We start from the raw sequence: 16,879 nt of genomic DNA, 5'->3' as shown, positions 1-16,879 counted from the left end.
CCTATTGACTGTTTTAGTTGAAATGTTCTCTTTCCTGGACAAATTTGGTGTGTATATTTCTGTATAGAAAGCATGTCTGAGAGCAAGGTTATGGACAAAATACACTAGGTTAACATTAAAACCTCTTCCAGTTTTCTATTGGAAAAACAAGTGCTCTACCATGAGGTAAAAATGGTATTTTACCTTTGCCCAGCAGGCTACTGAGGATCAGAAAAGTCTTGTGTATGTAAAACATAATGATGATGATGATGGTGGTGAATCATTATGTCATATTATTTGATTCAATAGTTGTAGATTACATATAATTTCTTGGGATTAATTAAACTATAGCAAAAAATCTCTTGTATTACTTTAAGCATTGCTGCAGCAGATATTTGCAGAGATTGAGAAAAAATTTTTGCCCAGCTGATCTTTTGCCTGCTGAAGGTCACAAAAGGAAGATCAAAGAGATGCTTCATCTTCATTTCCAGGACTCCCCTTGGTACAGGGACAGGGAGATGGAGAAGAACACAAAAGCAGCAAAGTCTCTTACTGAAAAGTTGTGAAATATCAGGAACCTAAAACTGGGCAGCAGGTATTCACACTCTCTGTGAAGACTTGTGTGTTCAGGCTGTTTGTGGAGGAATTTTTGTGCTCTTCATCTGATTTAATATGTAGCAGCTGTGCTTCTGGTAACAGGTCTGCTGCACACATTGTTACAGACTTCTCCGAGAAAATGTAAGACTGACAGGATTATGCCTTGCTCTCAATTTGTGTGGGTGGATGCTGCAAGGCTAGCCCAAGGTCTAGATCATGAAGACCTGGTATTTTTTTCCTATAGAAAGGTCACAGTTAATGTATGAGAGTGCCAGCCTCCTTGGGACACCATACCATAACTATTCATGTCATAGGCAGTTTTTTCAGCTGTGTATACCCATTTATCGAATGTGTTACTTTCTCTTCACTTCCTCCCTAAATGCTTAGCTTAAAAAGTTTAATACATGGAGGAAAAATACAACCAGATGTATTTTTCTCATATGCAGCCCATAACAAGTAGTGTGATTGTACATACAACACAGAGATTTTTGTTAGTATTATGTGCTTTTTTTTTAATGTCTCACTCCCTCAAATTTTATGAATACAATAGTGTCTCATACATTATGGCATGCAGAAATAAAAGCTTCTGGCTCTTCTGATACTGAAAACACCATGAATAGTTAAGAAGCTTAAACCCAAACAATGATTTAAAAAAAATTATGTCATTAAGTACCATGCTTTTTGTACATTATTGAAGTCAATGGGTTCATAGCACTGTTTTAGATATACTTTGCATAAGGAGAGACTGTCAAACATATCTGATCTGAATTTGCATTCCACACAGGAATAGATAGAATGTATTTTCATTAGAGGGTCCTTGGAAATTGATTTTATTCTTCGTTCATCTGAAAGACAAATATTCTATCAAAAGTCACAGAGAACATTGCCTTGCATTGCCTAGGGGGTACTGAGGCTCTTACTGGAGGGACACCAAAGGACTGCAGAAGGCCCAGTGTGGGTGAGGCAGCAGTCTGAGGTGTGTGCTGAAGTCCTTGGGTGGAAGTGGAAAGGAGTGTACCACAGTCATGCCTTTTGACTGCAATGAGATGCTTCTGTGCCTGTGTCACTGTGCTGGCAGTACACAGTTCTGATCAGGGTGCCTGCAGACTGTCAGCAAAGTGGTGTACCTTGTGAGGTGAGCTCTGGGGATGAAGATGGAGAGGGCTGCATGGAGTCTTCCTCGGCATCTCTAGTCCATATTCAGTCCAGGCATTTAATGGAAACTGATCCTGCTGCCTCACTGAGACAAGAACTTCACAATGTGGTGGCACAAATGTGGGCTGAGAGAGAGGTTACTTCTTCCATCTGTTTGGGGTGGACAGGATTCTTGTGTCTTGACAGTATAAAGTGTACCAATCAAAGGAGTTTGTGTTTATTTCTTTATTGTTAGTATTGATTTCTGTTATGGAGGCACACTGTTCTTCAAGCATATATCCTTATAGGCTGTATTATACATGTTCACAATTTTATCTTTTTTGAACACAATTAGTTGTATTGATTAGTGGGTCATCTAAATGGAACAAAACAACCCCACCTAAATTGCAAAGTTGCATTGTTCATCTTGATTCCAGGTTGCCAATGAAATTTGTTTCCCTCATCCATCCATTAGGAGCCCCTTCCCCAGGGCTGAACTGCCCAGCACAGTGGGATCACCTGCTCCAGAAGCCCTCACATGGAAGAGTTGCCATTGTGCCGGTAATTTTTACATCTGGTTTTGGCTCTGGGAGCTGGAAACATAAATCTCAGCATATAAACAGAGTTGTCCCAAGCTGAAAAGTAACTTTTCAAATCAAAATACGCATTCAATGTCAATATCCAGACTGATGATTTATGGCAAATATGTTATTTTTAAAGAGATGCCTATACACAGTATTCATAGTCCCTAATGTTTTCATTGAGAAAATTGGCAGTACTAATCAGCATTTGAATATACTGATTGGCCATGTGCAGTTCTAATTTCCACTTTGAGAGCTATAAAGCAATGTATTGCAGGCATGAACTGTGGATTGTTGCTAATCTGCAGGATACCAGGGAGTAATTAAACAAATTATTGCAAAATTACCCAATATGCAGATACACTATTGGCAAAAAAATAAAGAAAATAGTATTTTTTTAGAAAAGAAAATATTGACAATTTAGTTTGTTTTTCAGGATAAGAAATTGAATGGTCTTTGATTCAAAAAACAGAAAATACTCTCTTTTTTGGTAGTCTGGTGAATGGATTAATATTAAGGACCTCAGGACAAATACTGTTTGTAAGGAACACCTTACAAACTGGAAAATGCTGTGGCAGCTGAGGGCATCTAGAGCTGATGGTTCAAGGTTCTCTGTTAGCTATATTATAGTCTCTGATGTCTGTTATTGTGTTAAAATATCAATTTAATGAATTATTGGGATCTTATATCCTGTATTCTTGAATGTGCCTTTGATGCTGAAGGTAGGAAGATGCACTGAAGAGGAATTTTCAAATCCCCTTGCTGACTGAAGAGCACATGTCCTTCCAAAAGGCCATGGAACTTCTGTTACATAAACACTCTCCTCAGAATTACACCACAATGATATATTAGTTAATAAATTTAGATTGTACATTGATGGTGGCTCTGATGCATTTTAGTTTAGGTAGAAAATATGCTTGTTCTTACGTGAGTGTGCATGCACACATTCAAAAAACACAGCCAAAAGTTAAAACAAATAATGTCACAGAATACAAGTGGGTATAGGCTATTTCTCATTAAGATAATGCTGAAAAGGTGAAATATCTAGTTGTTATACATTGGAAAAGAGAAAAAGTAGGTGTTACCTTACGGAAGACTTTGTTACTTTACCCTATGTGCTCCTTTCCATGTTCTCTCCCTAGAGAAGCTCTTCTCTGTTTCCTCATATGAATGCAGTAAGTGACAGATGAAGCTAGCAGCAAATCACAGGGCTTTCTCTTCAGCTTCAGAAGGAGGCAAAATAGGGTGGCCACATGCACAGACACCCCCACTTCTGAGTGTCATGGCTGGAGACTTACTGATGCTGCCCTTTATGTCTTTTTACACTTGTGCACTAGGCTGGACAGTTCTGCAGAAGTGACACACAGCCTTTATGGGATGTTAGCAGTAATATTTTGCTGTCCCATTCACATGCTGCAAGACTGACACCCAACACAGCTGAACACACTTCTGATCTAGAATGGAGGTGGGAAGCCCTCAGGGAGCTCCAGGGATGGTGCTCAGACTCTGTGTTCACAACAGACCCAGGCCACAACAGATCTTGATAACCACTGGCTCCTATTGTGTGTCATCACCTCCTGCTTTCATGACAAGAAACCCTAATTGTCACCAGGGTCACCAGGTTTTTCCTGAACATCCTCAAATGAAATAGCTTTCTTTGGTTCTAGGTTATTTCTCAAGTATTATTTTCTAATACTTTTAAACAGTAAAGAAAAACTAGAAATAGCATAGATAGACATCAATGAAACTATTGGTAGGAACTTTTATTCAAAAACTTGTTTCTATGAGAATGGTAGTCAGGAAAAAAGTTTGTGCATGAAATCCTGCTACTCCCTTACCTCTGAGACTTGCATTTTCAAAAAGTTGATGGCAGGGGACTGCACATTTTCTTTGCTGCTACTCCAGCCTGATCCCTCTGCATTTTGCTTTTCGGTGTCTTAAAATTTAGTTTTCTGTGCAGTCATTCACACTGAACCCTGAAAAAAAGATACTTATATATTCATAACAATAAAAGAGAAAGAATTTCTTGCCTTTTATGGGCTTCTGATATTTTATTAGCCAGTCTACATTCACCCTCACCCTTACTGGTCTCCCTGTGGTAGCTCTAGCTCTGCTGATCTTGTAGACAAATGATGGAAGCATCTGACTTAGAGCCTTTTAGAATCAAAGAAGATTGAGAGGGAAAAGACCTGCTAGGTCATTTTGTCCATCCCCTGCCAATACAGGATCATGACCTACTGTACAATAGCTTCACTAATGTTTTGCCAAGTCTCAATTTAAACAAATCAAGTGGTGGGGATTATATCACCTTATTTTTTTTTTCCTTGGGAACACTATATCCCTGTTTTTCCATATTTTTTTATGAAGAATTGTTGTGATATTCTACTTAGTATTCTTAATATCACCATAATTACAAGAATAGCTTATTTTCTTCTTTTAATAGTTGTTTCTTTCTTGGCATGCATGTTTTAAATATATATTTTAAAACATATATTATATATTTGATTATATATGATATATTTTATTATATATATAATATATATGCTAAAAGCACAGTATATATGGTAGAATTATATATGTTAATATACATTAGAAGTATTTATCATGCAATTCTTTTCAGCTTTCTTCATAGGTCAGATCCTAAGTCCCTAATTAATACTTGCTCTTTACTTTCATTTAATTTCTTTCCACTTTATTAATCTTTCTGGTATAGGCTGCTCAAAATGGTATGTATTGCTCATTAGATTATTCTAGGTGTGATTCTTAGGTGTTAGTGTTCTACAGCAGGGCTTTTTCTGAGTCATAATGTGATGCATCAGGATTTGTATTTCCAAATTTCCTTAGTGTTCTCCCTTTTACCTAAATGCAGCTATCTGACCAGTTCTCATTCCTGTCTTTTATTGCATAAATATATCTTTTCCACATTTCTGAAATTCTGTTTTAGTGAATTATCTTTCCAGATCTCAAGAAAGCCTTCTTGCTCATTATCTTCATCACTTAGTATTTGAATTCATCCTATTTATTTCCTTATGGCCTTTTTAGAGTGTAAAGTTCTTTCCTTTTTCAGAATTTCTGAATCTTATGTTTTTCTCAAACTGGAAATTAATAAAAAAAGCAACCAGACTTCACATTACATAAAGTATATTGAATTTTTGAACATCAATCTATTTTTACTGGAGTGTCAAGGGCTAAACTGCTACCAATATAAATATATGTTTATTGGTTGCCATTGATACAGATTGGAGTTAAGGCTATAATGGATTATATTTGAATATTTCCAAACCAGTATATATTTCTCTTTCACTTGAACCTAACCTTCATGCAAAATTCCTATCATACTTTTTGCTTTGAAATAATTTATATGTAGTTTTAATTTTAACAGAGCTTTCAAATATTTTTTTGTTTCCATTGGAATTCTTTGAATTGGTGGTCTGACTAGAAAATTTTGAAAGCCCAAAACTATAAAGAATAAAAGAAAAAGATATTGCATGATTTAAAAAAAAAAAAAATTCCTGGTACTACTTAATCACTTTTGAATAAAGCAAACTGTATTTGAAATTACTGTAGAAATTAATAGGATTTATTATTTACTTTTTTTAGGCTACTTGTAAGATATTGTGCAAACCATGTCAGTTAAGTTGGATTTCAGTTTCAAAATATTATTTTACCTTTTTTTTATAATTGTAAAACTGCAGAGATAAATGAATATTTTATAAATGGAAGAATGTTTGAAGTTTCTGTATGTCCTTTATACTTAATGTTTTTGTATATAACTGTCTTCCTCTTTCCCCAATAATGTAACTAAAAGATCATAAGTATGTATTCCTTAATAAACATATATTCCTTCACTGTCAAAAGTAGCTCCAGGCAAAAAAGTTGGCAAGTAAAGAGTTAACAAAAAGGTCAATGAAATGTGAAGACATCTGGTCCTCAATGTGTACAAAAATTATATTTGCAGCTTTTAGATGTCTTTTATGTTTCTATTGCGCAAAAATAGATTTTTTTTTGATTGAACATTTTCAGCCTTCCATTGACTGAAATAGATGACTGCCTTAGGGCATTTTTGGAAGGAAAAACTGAAAGAAAAATGACTAAATTCCTTTGTTCAGAACTGCTGCTCTGCATATCCAGTAAATTTTTTAATACAAAGACATATCAGTCAATGGGGAGTTTAGTTTGCAAAAGGACTGCAAGATTAGGTTTTTAGTATGCAAGTGGGACCACCAAACAGGCATGATAAGACTATGGTGACCAGGAAGGGGCAGGTACAGCCAGCTTCTCATTTTTCATATTTCAGAACTTTAGAGGTATTCACATTGAAGTAGTCTCTCCAAAATAGGAGAGAGGGCCGGGGAGGTAAGGAAGCAAAATGGTTCGCACTGAGAGCAGCTGGGAAGCACCAGCTGGTCCCATGGTTAAGGCAGCCTGATGCTCTGGCACAAGAGCAAGGTGTCTTTCTGGGCACATGGGAAGCCTTCAGTTTTTGCTGAGCTTTAGTCTGGAGCTGACTATGCACGTACCTGTAGAGCTGGTAAATAATGCAAGCACAATGGATCAAAGCCTGTGTATGGAAGAATTCTGTGGCTAAGGAATGACATCAGCAATTAGGAGATATAGTACTTTCTTTCATTTTATTTTTGAATCAGCACAGATGTGTTAGCTAGACTGTTCCTCAGCTTTCCCTCTTGCTTGTATCTATTAGAAGAGGGTGCTGTGAGAAGCGGTGCTGTGGTTTTTGTGATATATGTAACATCAGAGCCTTAACTGAAGGTGCACTAAAAGAAAAAGCCAGATCCTTGTTCCATCTGTGGCTATCTGGGAAGCAGCTTTGCAGGGAAGGTCCTGGAGACTCTGGTGGGCTATGAGCCCATAGCATACCCTTTCAACAGAAGGAAAGTCCAACAGCCTCTCCTTGGGTGCATCAGAAACCACACTGCATCTGCATTAAGGGTGATCCTTTTCCTCAGTACTGGAGAGGCCACAGCTGGAGTGCTGCTCCAGCTCTGAGCTGCCTAGTACAAAAGGTACATGGATGTACTAGAGTCAGCAAGGGGCCACAAAGATGCTGAAGGGCTTGGAACTTGTGACTTATGACACGGTGGGAGAGCTTCCATTGTTCAGCCTGGAGAACAGAAGGTTCAGGATGACCTTCATGTGTGTAAACACCTACTGGATGGGGAAGAAAAAAGGTGGAGCTAGGGTCTTAGTGGTGCCCAATCATAGACAAAGAGGCAATAGGCACAAATTGAAATGGGTGGAATTTTAATTCCTCATAAGAAATATATTTTTTTAGTGTATGCATGATGAAACACTGGTATAGTTTGCTTGGGAAGGCTGTGTAATCTCTGTCCTTGATGATTGAAATTCAACACAGCCCTGAGCAACATACTGTGGCTGATCCTGCTTTGAGTGGGGTAGCTGGACTAGATGATCCCCAGAGGTCTTTCCAACCTCACCCATGATGGGATTCTGTGGTTCATCATAATAAGCTCTGCTGAGGTCATTAGAGATTTTGGAATACTTCTTTACTCTTTTTTTCTTTTTCTTTTCACCCCCAGGGAAAATCATGTCATCAATAAACAAAAGGCTGCTCACACTGTGGTGTACCACTTCCCTCACTTTGCTCTTTGTTTATCTAATAGTGCTTTCTGCCAGGGCCTGGGCCAAGGAAGATCTAATGTCTCATGCAGTTCATATTATATGAAATGTTCACACTGCAGTGAATTAGTGAGTGTGTTCAAGTCTCATTGTGTTTCCTGGGGCAAAGGCAGCATACGCCACTATAAACGTGCTTTTATTTTAATGGGTTGGAGGTTGATCCTGCAATCACTTTCTAGTGTGAGCAATTCTGATATAAGGTTTTCTTCCCCAGAGCTACTCACTTTTGAAAGGGTGACTCTTTGCAGGAACCAACCGTTGTGTTGTATGTAGCAGTTTAGAAACTGGACTGTGAAAATATTTCTTCTTCTAAACACACAATGATAATGTGGATGGTTGTTAGCAATGCAATTCCTCCAGCAAATGGGAATGGTTACTGCATACAAAATCAGTTTTTCTTTCATTATTTTTCAAGCAGTTACTTAAATATATATATAGTATCTGCTATAGAGCAAGTGGGAAACAGAATGGGGAAAAATGAAGGCTTCTCATTTCAATTGTGATCCTTTTTTAAACTGGCAGTTGTTCCTGTTTTCATGTGTTTGTTTCTACTTTAATGAGGATACCAACTTTCATCCAGTGAGATGTGTGGGTCACTTTGTTAGCGCACTTGCACACACTAAGGCAACACACCAGCTGGAAATTTGGACTTTTAGCTGAATTATTTTTCCCCAGCAAATGGCTTTCCTTTTGACATATTTTAATGTACTTGCACACTGAGAGGAAGAGTGGGTGAACAGAAAACAGACTGTTTTATTAACCCAGCAGTCACCTTTGAGATTCATACGTGTCCACTTTTTTCTTGCCTTTGTACCTAATCCCAAGAGCCTGGTACCTGGCTTCCCTTGGAATAACAAAGTCAGTCACAAACCTCCAAACATGATTGTTAACTGAATGCCAACTGTTTCTTCTTATCTTTTTTTTTTCCTTTTTTGTTTTTTTTTTCTTTTTTTTTCCAGTACTGTGTTAGGGATTGTGTTCTTATGGGTGCTCAATAACCATAATATTAATTTGGATTTATACTGAAGTTTTGTTTTGCTTTTGTGTTTTTTGTTTTTTTTTTTTTTTTTTATAGTAGATGTACATTGTTCAAGAAATTAAATTGCTGCTTCTGTTTTGTGTGTGTGTTTTATAGTGAGTTTTTCAGCTCTGAGAATAGTGGGAAAGGAAGAAATAAAGCAATGCTGCAGGCACTTACTGGACTACAGTTTCAGCTCAGAGGAAAGCTACAGGATAAAAAGTGGCCAGACAAGCACCCTCAAGAAGAAGCCCATGCACATTATTCACAGTGTCATATGCCACTTTCACAGTATCCTGCTTTCAACGGATTTTTTCCAGTGGGAACACACTTTTCATCAGACAAAGCTCCAGCAATCTCAGAGGTACCTGTACTACCAGTAGATATTTACAAAGCAGATTTCAGAATGCTGTGTTATCTGCCAAAAGCTATTCTTAATTGTAACACATTTAGCTCATTTTGGAGTGCACCTAAATGAAATCAGGAGAGAGGTGAGGATGAAGCTGCTGGAATTACAATGTTCTAAAAAAATAAATAGGGCTCAAGCAAGCAAATACCAGGGTATTAAACTAACTAAGTCTTGTCCCTGTGCTGTCTCAAATCATGTTCTTCAAATCATCAATCTTTGGATCAACTCTCTAATGGTCCAGGGCTCACAATTTGTACTCTGTATTCCTCTTGGATAGTAGAATGTCTCTGGGGTTTTCTTTCGACACCACAATGCATTTCCAGACAGGTTAAGATCCAGCCAGTGGGCAGTGAGAACAGAGTCCAGCAGCTCCATGTTTGCTTTCTTGCTCCTCGTCAGAGCAGGCAGCATCTCATGACAGGGGCAGAGAGGATGCTGCACCCTGGTAAATCTGTGCCTGGCAGAAAATGCTTTGGCACCAGCCATTTGGGAATGCACTTTTTACATGCACTGTGTGTTGACAGCCTGAGGCAGCTCTGGACTGAGGTCTGGTTCCCCATCTCCAAGGATGGGTGATGGGCAAGTGCTTTGGTACAGTGGCTGCGGTGTCCAGGACAATTTTGCACAGGGTATCTTCTCCTTGGCCTTGGCAGAGTGAATGGAGGGGTGCAGAGCTGCCTCACAGCCACATCGCCTCTTGTGAGCTGTGAGCTACTGAGTGGAGGATAAAAACCTGTCACTGGACAGATTAGATGATGCCACCATATGTCTTTCTATTTGAAAGTAGCTGTGGTATTTTAAATACCACATGGTGGCAGCTGTTGATAAAGGCTGGTACTAGTTTGTTTTTCATTTTTAAAACTGAGGAATTATAAATTTCAGTAAGTGGAGCAGCCAGGTTTCAGACATTTCATATGTGTTACATCAGGAATTTTCTGATAACTTCGTATCTGATGCACTGAATCTTTCTTTCCTAGTTTGCAGTGGGACCAAATATAAAAATATAAATAGAGGTTCAAACTCTGAATCCAACAATGAATATTTTAAACCTTTCTTTGACTGCTAATAAACTTTCCTTCCAGTTCTCACCACCCCCTTTCTTTTCTGGGCTCCCTCCACTCTCCCGTTCCTCCAGTATACTTCAATGTAGCCTGAGGAAAAGAAGTTTTAGAAAAATAATAAAGTTTTTATTTATTCCTTACAGCTTTTCTGCCCCTGTGGGCATTTGTCTGCCTGTCTGGCTAATGTGCTGTAATGAATCTGCTCTCTGCCGTACACACACATATCGTCCTATCAATCAGGGAGAGGAAATGCTGAGTATGGTGAGCACTAACAAGCACTCGGAGGGGTCAGTACACCAGTGCAATACAGTGGCATGCTACTTTCCCTACAGGCTGCTTTAATTGGGGGAACATAAATGAGGCAGCATGTGGCTGGCACCATATTTTCTTGCCAATCTCTCTGCTTTGGCAAACTGACCTCCTCTGCTTCACCTTTCAGGGCAACCCTTTGGTTCCTAGCCCCCCTATGATTCCTGCTGCAATGCAAGTCCCTCTCAGCCTTCTTGGAGCCTCCGGGTCAACTGGAGCACTGCAACTGCTGGAGGAGCTTGCTTGCAGAGGCTAGAGGGTGATCAAAGGGTGCTGCAGAGCCTGTGAGGATAGCATTTCTTTGCAGGTTGGAAATCATGATGCAAATAGAAGTGGGAAAAGACTGAGAAAAGGGGGCTGAGGAAATTTAAAGCAAGGGGGAATAGGAGTGAGAAATGGTGAAAGAAATAGGAGATAGGAAAACTGGAAGGGCTGAGGAAAAATGCTGAGAAAATAAATAAGAGGATAGAAGAAGATGAAGTAAAAGATAAACAAGATGTGGAAAGTCACATATTACTGAAAAGCAAGGCTCAAATAAAAAAAGAGAAAACCAAAAATATTCCTGAACCTAAATTGGGGCAGGTAGGAAGCAACACCTCCAGAAGAGATCAAAGAAGATTGGGAGACTGGAGGTATTTTTCATGACAGCTTTCAGAATCTGGACAAGAAATTGTGTCCCATCTATAACTAAGTAGAAATGTTTTAAGTTATGTACCTATAGGTAGATTGACTTCTAGACATGATTCCTTTTCACCTTTGTGGGATGCCAGAATGCTGTTAAGGACCCACTGTCATTGCCTTGTAGCAAGACTTACTGCTACTGAGTACCTCCTCCTTTCTACTGGAGGTTTGTCAGCAAAGTCTTTGTTGGCTGTTTGGAAGGAGAAAGGGATTTGTTGAGAAGAATGGAGGGATTACAAAACTCTGAGAGGCAATAACACGTAAAGTGAGATCTTGGGGTTAACAGCATGTAAGGATGGAGACTTCTACCTTTTGGAAAGTATGAAATTTTCTTTGCCCAGAAGTTCTTGTGTTCACAGATGTAGCATGTTTGAATGGCAGTCAAGTGATAAAAATATCTTAAAGCAGTTTTCCATTGCCCAGAGCAACCAGTGATGGGGAATCCATTTTGGGTGAAGATTTACCGTAGAATGCCATTGAGAACAGTGTCTTTGAGATCAAGGGTTTGGGAAGTAGCAGGAAAGGGTTAGTTTGGTACTTTAAAATCAGTAGCAACGGCCCAAGAAAGAGTTTGAAGACTGAGACCTCTCTTTGTGACACAAAATCTTGAGTCAGATTAATTTTTTGAGAACATACCCTCCAATATACCCAGCAAAGTTATGTTGTGTAATGAGTATAAATATAAGAGTGATGTTTTACTGCGTATACTGGGAAAAGCTCTGCATAAGAGTCAGCCTGTTAACCACTTTAAAATCCCCACTCTACTATTATTTTCGCAATGAATGGCTAGGAAGGAGAATATTGTTGCAGTGACCTGAGACACTAAGGAAGATTGAAGATAAACTTCTCACAAACATAACATGACAATAAACACTGTCTATAAATGGCTATATCTCTTTTGGAAATAACTGTTTTAGGCTGCTGGGACTTACTTTTACTACTTTCTCTTTTGAAACCTTTCTGCAGGCAAATTTTGTATTTAAAGACAGAACAGGTCCAGCCCAGACATTGCTAGGAGGGAAGTCATGGGTTTTTAAAAGTATCCTGAAAGCCACAAATGTCATTAAATGCCTTTAATGTCCTGTGCTGCCTGCCTTATATCTCCCATATAGGGAGTCTCAATTACCCAGTGTCTGCTACACTGGCATCTTTCCAGTTTCTTTTTTAGATGTGCTCTCTTGATTGCAGCAACTCCTGCACTTCATACAACAATGCAAACCCTTCTTAAGCTTGTATTTTTTTTGGTGGATTGGTGCACAATTGGAAGGATTTTTTGACAGATTAGGAGACACTGTGAAAGAGAGAACAGAATGGCAGTTTTTGACTTCTCCCACCAAAAAAATATATAATTTAAAAGTCTGAAAATGCACTCTGTGTCCAAGAAGAACCACTTCAGATCCATGTACATATCCCATCTGCCTCCATAGGCTCACTAGTGCCATTTTAGTGCTTTGCTCCAGGCCACAGCTGCTGTGTAAATGACGTAGTAGCAGCACAGAGAAACACAAGAATGCTTAAACTAGAATAGAGCAGCTGTCCATAAAGCTTAATAATCTGTTTCAGAATACCTTCACTGGGCTCTCACCTATCTCCAGAACAGGTGTCTGCATCTGAATTGGATGCCTTAGCAATTTTTGTAGCCAGTGGAGCAAGTGGACCCATTTAAGATCCAATTTATCTGGCTTACTTTAGCCATGTACTTTGAAGTAAGACAGATTGTACCCTCCAAGTGATATTTTTATCCCTGTTGACTGAAAAAAATCTAGATAATTAGCTTGGGTGTAAGTATCTGCGTTTTGTCATAAACACAGTCAAACACATTCCATCTCTATGTTTTTTTGCTTCAGAGAAAGTATAGAATTCTCAAAATTTCTTGATTCTACTTCGAATTAGCTTATAAGATAATGCTTGAGGGTTAAAATTTAATTTTATGTTAAATTACCACAGTATAGTAATTGAGGTTGTTATGCTTAAGTCTTCCTAGATCTTTTGCTGAAGCAGCTTGTAGTAGCAGGGCTGTCTGTCTCTGCAGATTGTTTCATGGCAGTCACTTAAAGTATGTTAATTTTTAGTTCTAGGGGCTATAATATTTTTAATTTTTAAAATAATACTTTCATTTATTAATATTAAAAAAATACCTAGATTTTGTATTAGTATTACTATAATGAGAAGAAGTATATAGAAAAGAGGAATGGTGGAAAATTATGTGAAGGGGTTCATAAATAACAGGGAAATGGGAATTGGGAAAAAGAACAAAATGCAATTTGGAAGATCTAGAATGCGGAGGAGCAGAATGGAGACCAAAAGAGATGAGTAAGTGGGAAATAAATAGAGAGATCTGTGTAAGATCCTCAGGCTCACTCATTATTTTGTAGACTTTCATAATATCTCTTCTTCTCTTTTTCACACTTCACAGGTTTAATCTTTTAACCTTACAGTGTCTAAAGTGCACAGTCTTTATTCTTTCTCCCATATACCTCATAATTTTTAAAAATTTTTTTAGACATTTTTATTTTTGCTATGTCTATTCTTGCACACACCTCTGCACATCTGAGCACAGCTGTTAACCCACTTCTGTGTGATAATTCCTGTGGTATGGAAATCACTGATGTCACTGCAATTCAAAGAGTATGTTCAGCAGCTCCATTGCCTTCAGCAGTTGGAGTGAGCATTAACGCTAAATCAAAATTTGATTTTTGTCTCAAAATTAGAATTGCAGGTAACAACCTTTTAAAGACTTGAAGCTGTCTATTGTAAGGGTGGATCTTTTTAAAGTCTGCTGTGATTCTTGATATGAAGGAGGCAAAGTGTGGAAGACAGATGTAAGAAGAGACTAAGCCATGATTTTATCACAGGGTGTTCTGATTTCTTCCCATGTGTTCTCAGCTCAGAACCCTGAGCAGTACTGAGCTGTCTATCCACACTTGTACATTTAACTATGCTAGGACACATCCAGGCAGTCCTACTGTTAGGAGAGTCCCTGGCACAGATTTAGCCTATGCCTGTGGATGCTGCCCCTCACTGAGGCTAGGAAGTTACAGGGTCCTGGGATAATTCATAATCGGCATTTTGCAAACAGCTACATTCTTCTAGCTGTCAAAGGCTTCAATGAGAAAAATATGAACTCTTCCATGACTTCTGGGCTCAGTGTCCACCACCATTCCTAAGCGTATCAATTTTATGAATGAATTGTAACTTGAAAGGGTCCTGTTAAACTTTTCTTTTGACAACCCTGTGCTGCTCAATGGGTGCAAATAGGAGAGGAACCCATTTGCAAGAGATAAGCTTTTTTTTTTTTTCTTTTCCATGAAGAATATGAAGAGGTCTCAAACAGAATTACCAGACTTTGCAATTGTAAAGTGGAGAACTTTATGATGCAAACACTGCTATCTCTACCTTGAGGGTGTTCGGGCTTTTCCAGAGTTAATGAAAGGAGGCTCATTTTCTTGTCAGCTGCAGCAAAGAGAAGCTCCACAAACTGGAAAGAGATCAGCATTTTTTTAAATGCTGGCCCAGGATTAAAAGCATAACAGGATTCCCAGCTTCCTACTGACTTCAGTGGGAAGGTGAGGATCATGATGGGAGTTAGGATTCCAATATAAATCTACACTTGACTTGACAGTCATACTATTCCTGAACGAACAAATGGCAGCCAAGGAAGAAGTAGTCAAGCTGAAGGGTCACTAGGGAAAAAAAAAGGAGCTTTAAAAGAGCAGCGCTAGTCTCTGTGACAAGAGTTATAGTAACTGAATTTTGAAGAGACCTGACTGAGATATTAAGTATTATACACCACATTAGCAATTACATAACAGATAATATTAATGACACTTATACAAGTGTTTGTTAAACCAGTAATTCAGATTTAATGAATAATCAATGGCCTTTTTTATAAGTGGGAATCCCATGCTTAATTTCTGAGATTAATCTTATTTAAAGGAAAAATTGTCCCTCTGTATAGCTGGTAGTGTTCAGCTTAAATTAGCAACTGCTGAAGTGAGTAGTTGAGCTTCCTCTGACATTTATTAGGACCAATGCATAAAGGCTGTACTGTGGCAATACTATTTAATTGTCAAGGCAATTAGTTGCCACTTTGGATATCAGAATTGTCATTGACTTAAAAAATAAGGAAAGAAGACATGGCAGAAATATATTTTTTTTTTCTAACTGAAAATTGTGTCTGAATTTTATATTAGTCATAGAAGTGAGAACTGATGGCATAGATCAGACCTGGACATAACAGGGGAAAAGTTATAATCTTAACAACAGTGACTTCTAAATTTTATAAAAAAATATGTAAATCACTGGGTGATGCTAGGCTAAAATACCCTGTAAATGCACATGGCTCCCTTACCTCCCTCGAAAAATCAGGATAATTTGTTTTCTTTTCAACAATATGAAGATATTTAAAATAAAACAAACAAAAACACTCATGCACAATTCTGTGAGCCTTACATTTGCTCTGAAATATGTGTAGATCTTCTTAAGCAAATTATATGTGCATGACTCTTACCTTTTACCATAAGAGTTTTCTTAGTTGGAAAAGGATTCATATAGTTATATTCTTTCATTATGCAAGTAAACTGGCCACTGGCTGAGTGAGAGAGTCCTCTTCAACTGTGCTCATTCTTGCTCTTTTTGCTCTCAAATGTTTTCTAGAGAAATTTGAAGTCAGTTTTGCATATCTGCTATTAATGGTAACAGAGTAAAGCCAGAAAAATGCAGTGTAGAAATGGGAGTTCATTTTGCTCAAGGCTCTGATCAAAAGTCTGGAAGTCTATACTCTGGCAGCTTGTACATTGGCTGGCCTTTGGATTAATGTAGGAATGCAAAGCTACAAGTCCTTAATCTTCATAAAGAATGACAACCATCTCTAAATGGCTAGAGCCTGCATGTTCATCCCATCCTTCTCTGCTCCTCACCAAAGTGCAGTTTAGTGATTTCATTCCTGTCCAGATCAACTTCTATTGTCCATATTTTTCATGTGTTGGCCATTTCTGTATCTGGACACATCAGAAAAGTTATTAGGTAATTGCTTTATAAAGGGGAAATTAGGGAAATTTTAAATCAAACTCCAGGAAGAATTAAGTGAGATTTTGATTTTGGCTAGGGGGGACATCTCTGGGTTTTGTTGTGATCTGTCTGCATAGAGGGAGAATTCTGCTTATCTCAGCTGCCATTTACTAGCCTAGCCCTAGTGGCAATGTATCTCATCTATTCTTTCAAGAATATTTCCAACCATCTCCCAAAGTTGAGTATGTTTACCACAGAAGGTCCTGTCTATTTTCTGAGCAGTGCCAAACAAGATTATGTTAATTAATAGCTATATTATAATTTAATTAGCTTCCATACATTATTTATTTCTGAGCAAATGTCTAGAACTTGTGGAGACCAGCACTTCAAAACTTGGGAAAGTAATATTTTTTTTGGACGTGGGACATTAAAAATTTGAGCT

The 16,879-nt window shown here is 38.1% G+C and overlaps 1 protein-coding gene across 1 annotated transcript in view; it reads left to right on the top strand.

Moving 5' to 3' along the window:
- The first annotated feature begins 9,130 nt into the window (after positions 1–9,130).
- TFEC (transcription factor EC) overlaps positions 9,131–16,879 on the top strand; it is an 86,078-nt gene continuing 78,329 nt past the window's right edge. The window contains exon 1 of the mRNA XM_041471510.1: positions 9,131–9,331. Coding sequence (XP_041327444.1) covers positions 9,131–9,331 — 201 coding nt within the window. The remainder of the gene's footprint in view (positions 9,332–16,879) is intronic.

This window comes from Pyrgilauda ruficollis, unplaced genomic scaffold, assembly GCF_017590135.1.
Source record: "Pyrgilauda ruficollis isolate IOZ18807 unplaced genomic scaffold, ASM1759013v1 scaffold27, whole genome shotgun sequence".
Lineage (NCBI taxonomy): Eukaryota > Metazoa > Chordata > Aves > Passeriformes > Passeridae > Pyrgilauda > Pyrgilauda ruficollis.
This window is presented reverse-complemented; position numbering and strand designations above follow the sequence as displayed.